General features: G+C 40.8%; 1 protein-coding gene across 12 annotated transcripts in view; it reads right to left on the bottom strand.

Moving 5' to 3' along the window:
* The window catches only part of mtmr4 (myotubularin related protein 4), a 199,489-nt gene that overhangs the window by 138,930 nt on the left and 45,699 nt on the right, over positions 1-14,860 (bottom strand). For 5 of the 12 annotated variants that reach the window (XR_005944217.1, XM_041197614.1, XM_041197617.1 and 2 more), the window contains 2 exons: positions 867-937; positions 480-548 (listed from right to left, as the gene is read on the bottom strand). Coding sequence is in view for 8 of the 12 variants with exons in the window: in XM_041197614.1 (XP_041053548.1) it covers positions 480-548; positions 867-881 (84 nt within the window). In the remaining 4 variants the exon portion in view is untranslated. Of the gene's footprint in view, positions 1-479; positions 549-866; positions 938-10,656; positions 10,733-14,860 lie in introns of those variants that run through there. The other 7 variants (XM_041197619.1, XM_041197624.1, XM_041197616.1 and 4 more) reach the window with 6 other exon arrangements.

The raw sequence follows: 14,860 nt of genomic DNA, 5'->3' as shown, positions 1-14,860 counted from the left end.
CCCCGACCAATGGAAATAATTGCAAGGGGAATCAAATTTAAAAGTAGGTAAGTATTGCTGCAGCTGAACAAAGCCTTAGTTAGACCATATCTAGAATACTGTGTGCAATTTGGTCTCCTTACCTAAGGGAGGATACAACTGCGTTAGCAGTTCAGAGGAGGTTTACTCATCTGATTCCTGGGATGAGGAGGTTATCTTGGGAGGAAAAGTTGGTCCTATACCCACTGGAGTTTAGAAGGATGAGAGGTGACTAATAAATATAGGATCCTGAGGGTGCTTGACAGAGTGGATGCTGAGAAGGGGAGACTAGAACAAGGGGATAAGTTTAAAAAATGAGTCCCCTATTTAAAGCTGAGATAAGAACAGTGGAGACTGGGTAAGTAGTTAGACAGATTATTGATTGACAAGAGAGACAAGGGTTACGGGGGGGGAAATGGACAGGCAAGTGGAGTCGAGACCACAATCAGATAAACCATTACCTTATCAAATGTCAGAGCTGGCCAGAGGGGCTGAATGGCTCCTAGTTCTTGTGTTCCTCTAGCTTTAATCTAAAATTAACAGCAACAAGATTTTCATAGTTAAAGCATTAAGCTTTAGATTATGTTTGAAGTTAGCTTGAACTTCTAAACCTTGTGGCATAAAGCAGATACTAACCCCTCTCCCCAAAATATCAGGTGGCCTTACTCCATTTGCACTTGCTATCTCCAACCTCTTAAAATTTACTTAGGTTAGTCACTTTGCTTGTCAAAGTTATAGTTAGTCAAAGTTAGTCACTTGTTTCAGGTGTGAATCTATAGCATTTTAAACACCTTAACAAAAGAACTGAAATTGGCGAAACCAAAAGCACAAGAATTCGGATAACTTACTGTCTCTGTTCCCATGGTCTTAATCACCTCAAGTCAGGAAAGCTGTGGTTGCTTGTTCACTCCTGTAGCACCTGTGTGAATAAAAAGAAAGCCATGTTAACATTTTTTCCTCAGCCCTATAACAGCAATTGGTTTTCATTATATTGAAATAATCCAAATAATGTCCTTCCATTCTAAACAGTTGCAATCTTTCCTCTCCTACCTCAAATATAGATTAATAATTTTCAAATGCTGATTGCTATAAAAGAGTAGAATAAAATGTTTGTATTGAAGCACAGAACATGTGTTTATCACAGGACACTAAACAAAATGGAAAGACTGCAACTATGACATTTGGTCAGAGCTACAAGCAAACAACATCCAAAGGCTTTGAACTGTTGAGCTTGATTTACCTGTAGCTTCTTCCCAAACTCCAGCTTCATAAATGAAACTCAGTCAATACACATTAGATCTGGCACAAAGTCCTGTTCACACATTATCCCTGGTTTTGCAGTTTCCTAGCAAGTTCCTGTCCCTCAGTGTATCAACTTCAAAATCCTCATCCAAAAATCCCATCCAAGCCCCTCTCCTCTCTACCTCTGCAACTCCTTCCAGCCCTGACAACATCTTGTGCTTTTTCATCTTTAACATACTGAGCATTCCCTCCTCAAATCTACCACTTTTGCCAGAACCTTCAACCATCATGCCCCTACATTCTGCAATTTTTCCTACACTGTTGTCTCAATATCTCTCTCTTCAATCAAAAGCCTTACTCTTCCATATCTGCAATCTTACTCCTGCTCAGTTCTGTAAAGTTTTTCTGCATTAATATTGTATCAATAGGTTGCTGTTGGCTTTGGTACAGTATTATTTTTCCTTCCTTGATCCTTTAAAGGTGTTACGCTTGCTGTAATACGGTTCTACAAGTGTCGACAGTGCTTAGCACCTAACCCAAGTGGTCATTTGGTATGTGAAGTTGTGCAATACCGCATCAAAAATGCGGACCCCACATAGTACCTCCAACAAGCTTATAAACTACAAATCAAATCTCTAGCATCAATAGACTAAGTTGTTTTCCTTCATCCTAGAGCACTATAGTTGACTATAAATCAAAAGCTAGAATCTCAGCCTCGAATAACAATGACAGTTAAGCTTCCAAACAGTTTCTGGTAATAGAAAAACCGATGCCCTACAGTGTATTTGTTCCCTGCTGTGGAGATGTCCTTGCATTTTCCCAATCAAAAATAAGGGTGAACAGATTCTGGGGAAAAAAAGCGCAAAATTAAAAATTGTGGGACTCTGAATCATGCATTAACTCATCTGTTAGTGTGTCCCTCATCCATAAATGGTTCCGTTGAGCTGCTTCAGTCAGCACATCTTGTATGGCTATGAGGTGCACATGCAGTTCACTGGCACAGTAATAAGTTTAAACATATTCAACTAAACTGTGTCTTTATCAGGTCCAAACAAGCATCAAGACATAGTTTGGCTGGTGGTGAGAAAGGCCCCCCCCGTCAGATCCTTCCTGCACGCCCAGAGACTCACTCCCTCAGATGCTGCCCTTGAGGCAGCTGTGATGGGGAAGAGACTACTGTCCACCTCCTTCTGGAATGTGCCAGAATTTGCCAAAAATTTCTGGAAAGAGTTGCAGTGGTTTTTGAGGCTTATCCCGAGCACCTCCATGATGCAGGACATGTGCATCCTTGGGAACAGCCCATAGGGCAGATTGAGATAAATATCAATAACTGCTGGAGGACCATCAACTCAGTGAAAGACACTCTTTGGTCTGCCTGAAACTTGCTGGTCTACCAACGTGAAGAGTTGACCATGACTGAGTGTTGCAGACTAGCAGTGACCAAGGTCCAGGACTGCATGCTGAGAGATGCACTAAAGTTTGGGGCAGCCACAGCAAAGGCGCAATGGGTAAGGCCACTCTCTAAGGTCTTTCAGCCATTGTGTACCAAGCGGCTCAAAGCTAGGTAAAATCTCCTCGGGCTGTATGTTTGACATGTAATGAACATTGTATATATTAACTATAGTGAGTAACATACAGTATTGATGAAACTGATTTGGTTTTCACCTTATGTAATGTCAACTTTGAACAATCATGTAATGTCCTTTTATGAATTTCATGAGTAAATTATGTTTTTTTAATGATCAGGTCTATACTTAAACACTACTAACTCTCATTGTTTTGCAAACGTGCATCACAGTTGCGATGCTACAATTCCCACAATAAGCATCTTTGTTGTTGAACCAGAGTCCAACTTCCCAATATTTACCTTTTGTTACCTGGTCAATTTAAATCTTTCTTTAAAACAAACTCAGGCCACAGGTTTCTGCAAAGTACCGTTGATCTCTATGAGCACCCTGTGAGTTTAAAGTTCAGCTTCAGATAATTATATATTTTAAGCATTCTGCAGAGTTATAAATTACAAGCACCCAACTCTGCAGGCTTGTATACTACTATAGAAAGTACCACAGCATCACGCTTCTCAACCCCTCCCCCAAAATCTCTGTACTGCTGTCTGCATTTGGCTAATCCAGAACTGACTGAACAGTGAGATCAGCAGCAATAAGCTGGCATTACCACATAGTAGAACAGGCATGTACACAAGTACAACCATTGTTTAATGTAATCACTACTCATTTAAAGAAAGGACAGCCTGCAGAGTCTGGTCATAATAAATAAACAAATGTATCAAAATTGGCCTGAAACAGTCAACTAGTAATAGTGCTTCATAGATGTACTACTGCAAGTTTAAATTCTAATTACTTAACCCATATTTCTGATTAAATTTATTGGCAACTGCAAATTTTAGAACATCAATAATCTTCAGTAATATTGCTGTCAGACCTGAGTTCTTCCAGCACTTTGTTTTTATTACAGTTCAATGCGTAATGCCCTTAATTTATCACCTCAAGCTGCTCCCATCACTACCAATGCCAAACCTGTTACATAAGAAATAGGAGTAGCCCATTTGGCCTACTGAGATTTCTTCATCCTAGTATTACAAATTTCATTTGTTCCTTAAAGACACAAACTAAGTTTGAAAGAATACAACGTATAATTTTACTGCTTGGAATCTTTTACAGTTCCAGACCATATAGCCCAAACATTTCACTACGCAATTGTTATTCTTTGTTGAAATCTTAGTGAAAATGTGATAGTTCTGATTTTTAGTGAAATTTATTTTTCTAGGTTTAGGTGCAGAATCTTTGAGCAAGCAATGTTTTGATAAAACTAAAACTTGAGATTCAATTTGGCTCCACAAGTGTTAGCAATACCGGACTCCAGAATAGATGTTACAGAGCAGGCCTCCTTGGTGCTGAAACCTGCAATGCTACAAAACAAAAACAAACTACTAAAACAAAAACAAACTACTATTCCCTCATGCCCCTATAGGCTCTACTGCATAGCAAGAGGGTTTATCTGTCAATATCACAACCCACATTCTACTGTAATCTGAACTCCATAAACAAAGTACACTTTCACCTTATTTTCTTACTCAACTATCAAGGTTCAGATTCTTGTACAATTCAAATCAAACAACTTCAACACTTAAGGTTATTTGGTCTTTGAAACATGATTTCCAGCTATCTATTTAGTTTCAATATAGAGCTGATGAACCCATTTCAGCAGCAAGTCACATTTTTCTTGCAAATTGAACAAAGTAAAAAGTTAAGATCCATAGTGCAGTACATCATTAACTTAGAAACAGTGAAGATGACGTAAATCAGGAAGCCATGACCAAATATCAGCAAACTCGGATTTTATAAAGCCTTAAGTTTGCAGAAGGATGTAAAGATTGAGAGAATTAAGGAGCTCCACAGTTCAGGTTTCAGAGATCCTGAGCGATAACTTAATTGGAAACTACGATGAGCATTGGGTTGAACACAGTGAAAATATGGGTAGAAGGAAGTGTGTACTGGACAGTTCATTTACTGCTTAGGAGGAACCAGAGAGGAAAATCTTTGGATGAATAATCATGATGGTTAACAATGAAATTAAAACTGTATTACTCATGAATATTGACAGATCGCTGAGTGAAACATGGGCTTGCACCCTGAGGAAAGAACGGTTGGCTTTGAGCTGATTCAACACATCTCTTCACTACTGTATTAGTTACAGCAGGGGTGGGGAAACCCCAGGTCCAGGGGCCGGATCCATCCATTGCATTTTTCACCAGATTGCAGTGAGATTCCAAAAAAAAATCACATGCATACCACGCATATGTCTCCATCATTTTAGGCCTCACACTTCCCAGCCCATCTCCCGAGAGCTGACAAAATCCGCAACCACCTCACTCACCCCTCCCAATCGCATGCTGCACGTTGGGCCAGCCGCCGCCATGTTCTGATGCCTGCGCCTCAGCCGCAGTCACCAAAGCCCAGGCTCTGGGGAGAGAGTGAAGACCAAGATCAGGGAGCGGGAGTGCAGGGTAGGGAGGGGAAGCTGCCGATCAGGTTCTGAAGTGTGAGTAACCCCGGGTTGGGAAGAATGGAGACGGATGTCCTGCTCCCTTCAGCGGCTCACCCCCTCTCCCCCTCCCAGCTCCACTGCTGTTCCAAGACAGGGGCTCAGCTCCTGCAGACTGAGGGAGAAGCCCAGGCGAGGGAAGGAAGGGGCAAGCGAGCTCGAGGGCGGGAGTGAGTGAGGGAGGGAGGGAGAGCGAGTGAGGGAGGGAGTGCGGGTGAGGGCGGGAGGGAGGGAGAGCGGGTGAGGGCGGGAGGGAGGGAGAGCGGGTGAGGGCGGGAGGGAGAGCGAGGGAGGGCGGGAGGGAGAGAGGGAGAGAGAGGGAGGGCGGGAGGGGGGCCAGGGCAAGCGGCAGGGCCAGGGCGTGAGGGAGGGCCGGGGCAAGAGGGACGACGAGGGCGAGAGGGAGTGACCGTGAGAGGGAGGGAGGGAGCGCGAGAGTTTACATCAAATTTTCAGTTTGTTAGATATGATTTCAGGATATGAGTGTAATATTTTTGTTGTTGGATTAATTGTTATATAAAGAAATCACTATTATTTTCCATATTCATTTTTGGTTAAGATTGTTTTCATCTGATTGCTGGTTATTAACTTGCAAACTGCAAAAACCCACCTTTGTATGGCAGGGCTGCTTTGTGAATTCTCTACTTCCATACAAATCTGACCAGCAGTGTCAATATTGATTATATCTTTGCAAAAATGCACTGCCAGAATAAGAACAGCAGTTTTTGTTTTGTTTTCTATTGCTGAGATAACTGTCAGCGCTCAATCTGATTGGATTTTGCCTCTGATCTTCGTCCCTTTTCTCATATCTCCTGAAGGCATCTAATCTTGTTTGCTCACAATTCCGGAGATGCCAGCAATCTTCCAGCATCTGGCACAAGTAGTCCATATTTATTTGTGAGCTCAGTATCAATGGGCTAAATGGCCATTAACCTATTACAGCTAATCCAGAGCCCGTCCTCACCCAAAGTCCACACTTTTTTAGATAATGATCAGAAGTAGGAACCTTAGCTGATTTCTTCTTTCCTCGCCCTGGGCTGATGAAGTGTAAAATCCCTTTTAACTTTTTTGAATAAAAAGTTATTCAATTCACCCCTTACAAACACAATTAACAAGTTAACACTTCACTCACCTCACTAAAACTTCTGACATCTCTGTCTAGAAACTGCCTTCCACTTTTGTCTACAAACTACACTTTTAAGAGTAATTCGTCGGCTGTGAGGCGACTTAGGACAACCCGAGGATGTGTATAGCACAATATAAATGCAAGTTCTTCTTTAACAGGTGATTCCTCAGTGTGAGCATTCAATCAGTGTGGCGAGGTAATAAAAATGCAAGGTAATATATATTCCATAGAGGAGTCATATTGGATTTGCAAAGTTAGCCCTGTTTCTTTCTCTATAGATGCTGCCAGACTTGCGTTTTTCCAGCATTTTCTGTTTTAATATTATGCTTGTTATGCAGCGCTCGAGCTTTACTTCCATTGAGTTAGCAGTTTGAGACCTTTAGTTTTAGAGAGCAGCTCACAGCCAACAAGTCTCCAGGCACACCACAAGCTGCCTCTGGCTGTGAATGTAACCCTGCCATGAGAGCTCTGAACATTTGCACATACAATGATCAATTTTGCAATGTAGAATGCAGAACATAAAGAAAATATAGGAAACAGAGTACTTCACAATGAATGTCAAAATAACTGAAGAAATTAAAACAACAGGGTATTTATATAGACCCAATGCTCAACATGCACTTATCATTGCACAGCAGCAATCAGCAAAGCAAATCTGAACTACAGAGACAGAAAAGAAATGCTCAAACTTGAAGCGTGCTGGTTAGTCTACACTTTGCGCTATGCGTCTAGTTCAGGTCAATGACACACAGAATATATTTCAATCCCTACAAATGCATCTAGCACGAGTTGAAAGATTGATTCTGAGGAAAGACTGGAGAAACACGGATTTTTCACTCATTAAAGGAAGCCACTAAAAAAGCAAATGGTAAAAAAGGTAAATCTAGAATGCTACTTCAAACGTTTTGGGGAAAAGGTAGGTCCTGTATAAGGCGTTGGGTCGCAGATCAGCCATGATCTCACTGAATGGTGGAACAGGCTCAAAGCACTAAATTGTCTATGCCTGGTCCTATACCAATTTGTACTATAGGTTACAATTTCAAACCAGACAGTAAAATTTGAATTCAAGGCCGAGGTCAGTAAATTTCACATATAACTAGTGAACAACACATGGAATGAACATCCGGGTAGTTAGGCCAAAACCCATTAAATCATTTAAGAAACAGTAATTTGTGTAATGGGGGAACCATAGTATCTTTCTGCACGAATGATCTAAAAAACGCCTAATGAGCTTTTTCCTCTGCATCTGTTTACAGCTCTCCAAGACAAGGACTCCCACCTTCTCAAGAAGAATCACACTCATCCTGTTTATAAGTATCAGAAGCTCCAACAGATGTGTTTTGACATCACACAAGATTATTCTCCACAGAGTACCATGTCCAAGCGGTATAAGGCAACCTCCCTGCCAGATTGGGTGCCATTGCATTTCAGAGTCAGATTCGCATTGTTAATTTTGCACTCTTCAATGCTATAGTGAGACTGCACCCTAAGAGTGCTGCACTCAACTTTGGTCACCGTACCTCAAAATGGGCATAGTTGCTTTCAATAGTGTGCAGAGAACAAGGATGATTCTCAGTGTAAAAGAGATGAGCAATAAGGAAAGGTTTGAGAGGCTAACTCACTACATTTTAAGAGGCTAGTCAAAGAATATAAAATGGTCAAAGAAATTGATAAGGCAAACCCAGAGTATTACTTCAAGTTGATTCAGGTCAGGAGATGTATAATTTAAAATAGTAAATATCAATTTTAAGTAAGCTAGTAAGCAGCTGGTTTGCTTATTGATATGATTGGAAAAATATAACAAAGGTAGTAAAATCAAAGACATTAAAAATGTTCAAATGCAGCTGGGTGCTGTGCTGGGTGAGCTGGAGTACTGAGCAATGAGATTCAATGCAAAAACAGAATTACCTGGAAAAACTCAGCTGGTCTGGCAGCATCGGCGGAGAAGAAGAGTTGACATTTCGAGTCCTCATGACCCTTCAACAGAACTAAAATAGCTCTGTTGAAGGGTCATGAGGACTCGAAACGTCAACTCTTTTCTTCTCCGCCGATGCTGCCAGACCTGCTGAGTTTTTCCAGGTAATTCTGTTTTTGTTTTGGATTTCCAGCATCCGCAGTTTTTTTGTTTTTATCTCTGAGATTCAATGGTTCTGTTAGACTTTTCAGGTTGAAGACTGATTCTTGTGTTTCTGTGGATGCTGAGTGATGTTTCTATCCAGACTTAAGAATTTGGATTTTTTTTCGACATAGATAAATCAAGAATTCAGATCCCAGTCTTGAATTCCTCCATTTAACACACTTGATAACCAGGACAATGGAACACCAGTAATGTAGTGCCTAGTATATGTATACTTCCTATGGAATAACATGACAACAGATTATGATCCCAGAGCATCATACAAACAAGACTGATAGAGGTACTCCACGTCACAAAACATAATCACAAACTATTCCCTTGCATTGCATATATATCAAAAAGGAAGCAAGCTATTGGAGTGCATTACCTAAAACTTTTGATGACTTCTGACTCAGCATCTGCCAAGAGTGGTCACAATCAAAATCATCAACAATTGGCACTGTAGCCTTGTAAACTCTAAGATCAAGGTGACAGGATTCTTGTCAATCAGCTAGTCTTGTTATTGTCAAGTGGCTAAACATTAATCAAAGTGAACTTGTACTGACATTCTATGGTGATACAAATAATCAGCAGCACAGTCTGGAGTATTTCTGGTTCAACTTGTATCTATAGTGAAGACATCTGAGGCAAAGGTTCAGAGACTTCACTTGAAACAATCATACAATATTTACTTCATGCCACAGACCATGCCCTTGTTAAATGTCCTGCCACCTGAGTGCCCTATGATGAATGATTAGCTGAACAAACTGTACCAGCAGTGCATGGGCCCAGGCAGCATAACAGATAGATGATCCCTTTTCACTACAAGCTTGCCAAGGCAGATTGAGTGCTCCAGATCATTTTGTACCATCAACTTTGATAATCACACTAAGTTAATATTTTAAAAATTCTTTAAATATCTTGTCAAAGGTCAATTATTTGAATATGTAAAAGGGTGAATAAAGCAAGATCACACAATCCAGTCCAATAAAATACAAGGACTATTCACTGATTACCAATGTATGGTTTCCAGATCTTGAATCCACAAGATCATCAGAATTGTGTCCATCTGTAACCAGGCATAGCGGATTACAAGCAATGTCTTAGGAACTCAGAATTCTACATTCCATGTTAATATACATAAGCCATGTGGGCACAGACGCATTTAACTGTTAACTTGATTATACCTTTATGGTGCCTAATAGTCCTTATGTTGCTCTTTGTGAACTTGAGGTCAAAATTACTTGTATACATCACACACATACGTGGTTAAAATACATATCTGTGTCATTACCAATAGAGTGTTCACCTTGCATTTAAATTAGGGTCAGACTAACATAGTGAGGAATTCCCTTTATCTGTAAATTGGTGGTCACGCTAACAGGGATTTACACATGACAATAGTTTGGCAAAGTGCATGCACAGCTGTCCTGCTCTCGTTTCATATATCTGTGTCAGTCCCAGCTCAGTACCAGTTGGAACCAAACTCTGTGCCTGAACAATTTTTAGATTTATTATGGCATTTGTACCAAATATTTCCAATCTGCTTTTCCACCAGTTTGCTGACTCTCGAATTGACGGAATATGATCACGTCACTAGACCATTTGTGTAAAACAAAACAATCATTTAACACGTTAACCTGTTCCCTTTTCCATGGGAAACGAAGTACTGCCATGGCCACCAGGAGGAACCCCTGTATGTACGGAAACCTTCTCATAATTAAAAGTCAGTATCACTCCACGGATTTAACATTTGTCCTCTTCCATATTTCCAAATTCGTGAAAGATACATTGTGCAAAGTTACGACAGAAGTGAATCTTTTCTGCCTGAACCACTTAGAATTCATAAATCTTTGGCAGTGCACCGCAAGATGAATATCACAGCCAGTCCCTTGCAAATGGGCAAATATCGAACGATTAGAAATGCTTACTTTGCGTTCACTTCCCTGACTGTTCCGCACCGCCACTAACTGCAGGAACTGCAAAGCACTCGCGGACTAAGATCGTACAACAAATATAAAATGCAGATATACATTCCATATTTACATATTATGCAAAGTAAATACAGCACACTCGCTTTTTTACTCACTGAAAAATCGGTTTCGGTGCTTTGGTTGTAGTTTATCCCAGTGCTACTTTCTCAAGCGTTTTTACTGCACATGCCCAACCCACAGACGTGGGCAGGCGTAGCTGGGAATGGCAGGACGTGTCAACTCCCCGATTACAGTACAACGTGTTCCATATGCACAGACAGAACGTGAGAGACGTGGCCAGCTCAGCAACTCAGCAGAAACGTGTTGAATAATTGGGAACAGGGGACAGCCCAACGCCACCGTGCTGCACTGACAAAGATATAACTCTCTGCCAATCCGGGAGGCACTGGACCCTTTTTCGGAGACACTGTACCCGCTGGACGGCCACTTCAAGTATCAAAGTGTCGCTGCATTTTATGGGATACTTTGGTTTGTTCTGTGAACTTTAAACTTTTAAAGCTGCAGAGACTTCGTCAGGCACCGCCCATCCCTACAGCGGATAGGCTCAGAGGCAACGATGCAGCTTCAAAGTGGTCTTGGAAATATTAATATTCCTTAAGGAGGGAGGCCAGGCGACTCTCAATCCATATCCGAAGGACCTAGGTGCATGTGCTCAGCGCTCCTAGAAACTTACAACAGCCTCATATCCAATGCGAGGCCTTTACACATTGAACAGCAAACTGGTCAGTGCTTACACCAAGTTCCACAAACACAACCGTCTCTTCCCCTCGTGTAGCCCCTACTAGATAAATCGTTAGGGGGGCTATACTATAAAAGTGGTGTTCAATGAAAGCGATCCCATGGACAAATTTGGCTTTAATTTTGGGGTTGCGCACTTGGATCCCCGTCATGGCAATTACAGAGCAAAATAAAAGCAGAAAATGCTGGGAAAACTCAGCAGGTCTGGGAGCATCGCTGAGTTTTTCCAAAACGTTTTATTTCAGATTTCCAATATCCGCAGTACTTCGCTGTTATATTAGTATTACACCTTAACTTCTTTTAGTTCTGCCATCGACCTGAAACCTTAACTGTTTCTCTGCAGATGCTGCCAGACCTGCTGAGTATTTTCAGGTTTAATTTCAGGTTTCCAGCATTCACAATATTTTGCTTTTATATTAGAAATTACAGGTATGTGGCAGATATGCAATTGCTGCCATCTATTTCATAATCTTTTTTCTTTTCAAATATCTACCCAATATTAAAGTGCCTCACTCACTAGCCACCTATGGTTAAAGGGTTCCAAGCTCTAGTAGCAAAAGCAACTTGGATCTATCTTGCCTATTATGCAAATCAAATATTCCTGATGGTTTAACTTGAAACTTTTTGATCCATCCTTCTATAATCTTACACAGATAAATGGGAAGAGGCAGTGCTACATCTACTTAGGAGAAACAAAACAGATCAAGATGATGAATTAAATATGTGTGCATTTTGGGAGTACGGATAAGATTTAATGTCCAAACAGAAAAGGAAGCAGGACAGAAACAAGTGTAGCAAACTGGGCCAAAAAAAGTTTCTTCAGGAAAGAGTATAAGGAATGAATCTCAAAAATATTAAAAATGTTCAATAAATGTATTAGAAAAAAATTATTAAATGTCTGGTGGGTTCCCAGAGAAGATAGGACAGCGAGTAATTACAGGTTAAACAAGTTAGTGGGGATACTTAACTATATTGCTTCTGTGTTTACAAAAAGAGAATAGTGGAAAGGAAGTAAATCCTGTACTGGTAAAAAGCAAAATAAGAAATTATGAAATATGGAAGTAGAAAATATAAACTGACATTCGGGGGGAGAAACAATGGAGATAGTAGAAATTATATTTCAGAATGCTGTTGAGAGGGCATGTGCACTAGCAGTCAATGTGATACCCATTTTCAAAAAGGGGACAGAGCTGACCTGAGTAATCACAGGTCAGCTAGTTTAACATCTGTTGAGGAAAAAAAGTTTGTAATTTTTATATATGATTGAGAAAATAATTGGAAGCAGGATTTCAAAAACAATACTTGTGCTGGATAAAGCTGATTGAATTCTTTGAGCAGGTGACACATACAATTGATGCACTGTTCATAGATTTTCAGAAAGCCTTTGACAAGATACCAGACAGAACACTCTTGAGCAGACAATGGTTATGGAACTAGGAGAAGATTAGCAATTTGAAGTTTAAGCTGTTAGAGGGGGTAAACAGAGTAGAAATTAAGGCCGAATTCTGACAGTGGTTGATGTATGTAGCAGTGCCTCACTGGGTTCTGTTTGGGGGCCACTACAATTCAATGTGTACATAAATGATTCAGACATAGAACGAGAGGGAGTGATGCCTGAGTTCACTCATAATAGTAAAATAGGAGGCATAAATAAATAATTCTGAGGATGAAAGGAAGTTACAATGGGATAGTGATAATTTGGTGAAATTCAATGGCAGAAAATACAAGGTGGTACATTTTTGGTTATACAAAGTATGTAATTTACTAGCAGAGACCTGCAAAACGTTGCAGTCAATTTAGTGCCTTCATTGAAACAGGACGACTTTCAATACAGAATTTTTAATTATTCTTTCACCAAAGTCAATGCTTCTCACCCTAGAAAAGCTCCATAAAATTGCGTATGTGTAGTAACATTGTGTTTAAAATGGTGCTGAAAAGCACCCCATGTGAATGACCCTCACATATCTCAAAAGTTTAACTGAATGCAATAAACAGAATTAGTTTAAAACTACCATTAACAACCACTTCACTGAAACATTTTTCACCTCCGTCAGTTTAATGCATTACTTTGAAGTAATTCTATAGCATTTGTATTCAACAGGCCAGTCAGTGCCTTCCTTAAAAGATCTTAGCTGCATAAGAGAATAAGATCTTAGCTGCATAAGAGAATATGTAATAAGAGAAGGCAATTAATCCCTGGTAGTTTGTAGTGTTGCTGACTCCCCCCAAAGACAAAAAAAGATTTGCATCTATTCAGCGCTTTCTTGCACCAGGCATCACCCACCAAATAAATCCAGCTATAGGCACACTCCTTAAACTGACCAATCAAAACATTGCCGACAGACAAAAACTATTACTATGAACACTTTGAATGCATGAAAGCTGGGTTATTTGGAAGTGCAGAGGAATTTGTGGCTTGTGTTTACAATACATTAAAAGCTGCACTGCAAGTGAAGATCAAGAAAAAATAAATTAATGGAATTTGTTTTGCAAAAATATATTTTATTCATAAAATATCTGAAAGAACATTACAAAACATTTCCAAATGGCCATCAAAAAAAGTGCAATAATATTCAAGTTTTCCACATTGATCATGCTGCACTGAGGTGCTTCAATACAATCAAAGGAACAATACAGTCATTGCAAAATGGTCACAACAGACAGATGGTGCAATGGTATTTAAGTTGTCTATATAGATCATGTTACACTGAGGTGCTTCAGTACAATTGTGATAGATGTAATATCCACTGCATACATTCAATGTGAGTCATACAGCCCAAGGGGTCTATACAATTCCCAGCCCCATGGTGCAGTACGGCTGAAATCTTTGACAGGGACCTTTCCCCACTGCGCATCTGAGGTGGCTGTCCCAAGCTTTAGTGCGCCCCTCAGCACAATAGTCCTGGACCTTGGAACGCGCCAGTCTGCAACACTCAGTTGGGGACAACTCTTTGCACTGGAAGACCAACAAGTTTTGGGCAGACCAAAGATCCTCCAGCTGCAGTTAATGTTTGCCTCAGTGCGTGTGTGTCTGGGAACAGCCCATAGAGCACAGAGTCCTATGTCACTGAACTGCTCAGGATGAACCTTGACAAGAACCATTGCATCTCTCTCCAGACCCTCTTTGAAAAGGCACATTCCACAAGGATGTGGACAACAGTCTCTTCCCCACCACAGCCACCTTGAGGGCAATGTGTGGGGTTGAGACTCCTGGCATATAGGAAAGATCTTATGAGGAGGGACTTTCCCAGCACCAGCCAAGCTACAGCTTGATGCTTGTTGGAAAGTTCTGTCAATGAGGCATTCTGCCAAATGACTTTGAGGAACCCTCCAACAGGATCTACCATCTCCTTTACCCACAGGATCTCTAGGATGTTACGTGCCAACCACTGTCTGATGGACTAGTGGTCAAAGGTGTTTCTCTGCATACGTCTTTCCACGAGGGACAGGTGATACAGCACAGTCCAACTACTTGGGAGCGTTCCGTGGCAACATGGCCAGACCCATTCTTTGCAACACTAGGGGCAGATGGAACCTCAGCTTGGTGTTTGCGTACCAAGG

The sequence above is a fragment of the Carcharodon carcharias genome, chromosome 10 (genome assembly GCF_017639515.1).
Source record: "Carcharodon carcharias isolate sCarCar2 chromosome 10, sCarCar2.pri, whole genome shotgun sequence".
Lineage (NCBI taxonomy): Eukaryota > Metazoa > Chordata > Chondrichthyes > Lamniformes > Lamnidae > Carcharodon > Carcharodon carcharias.
Note: the sequence above shows the minus strand (reverse complement) of the source record. Positions and strands in the feature narration are given on the sequence as shown.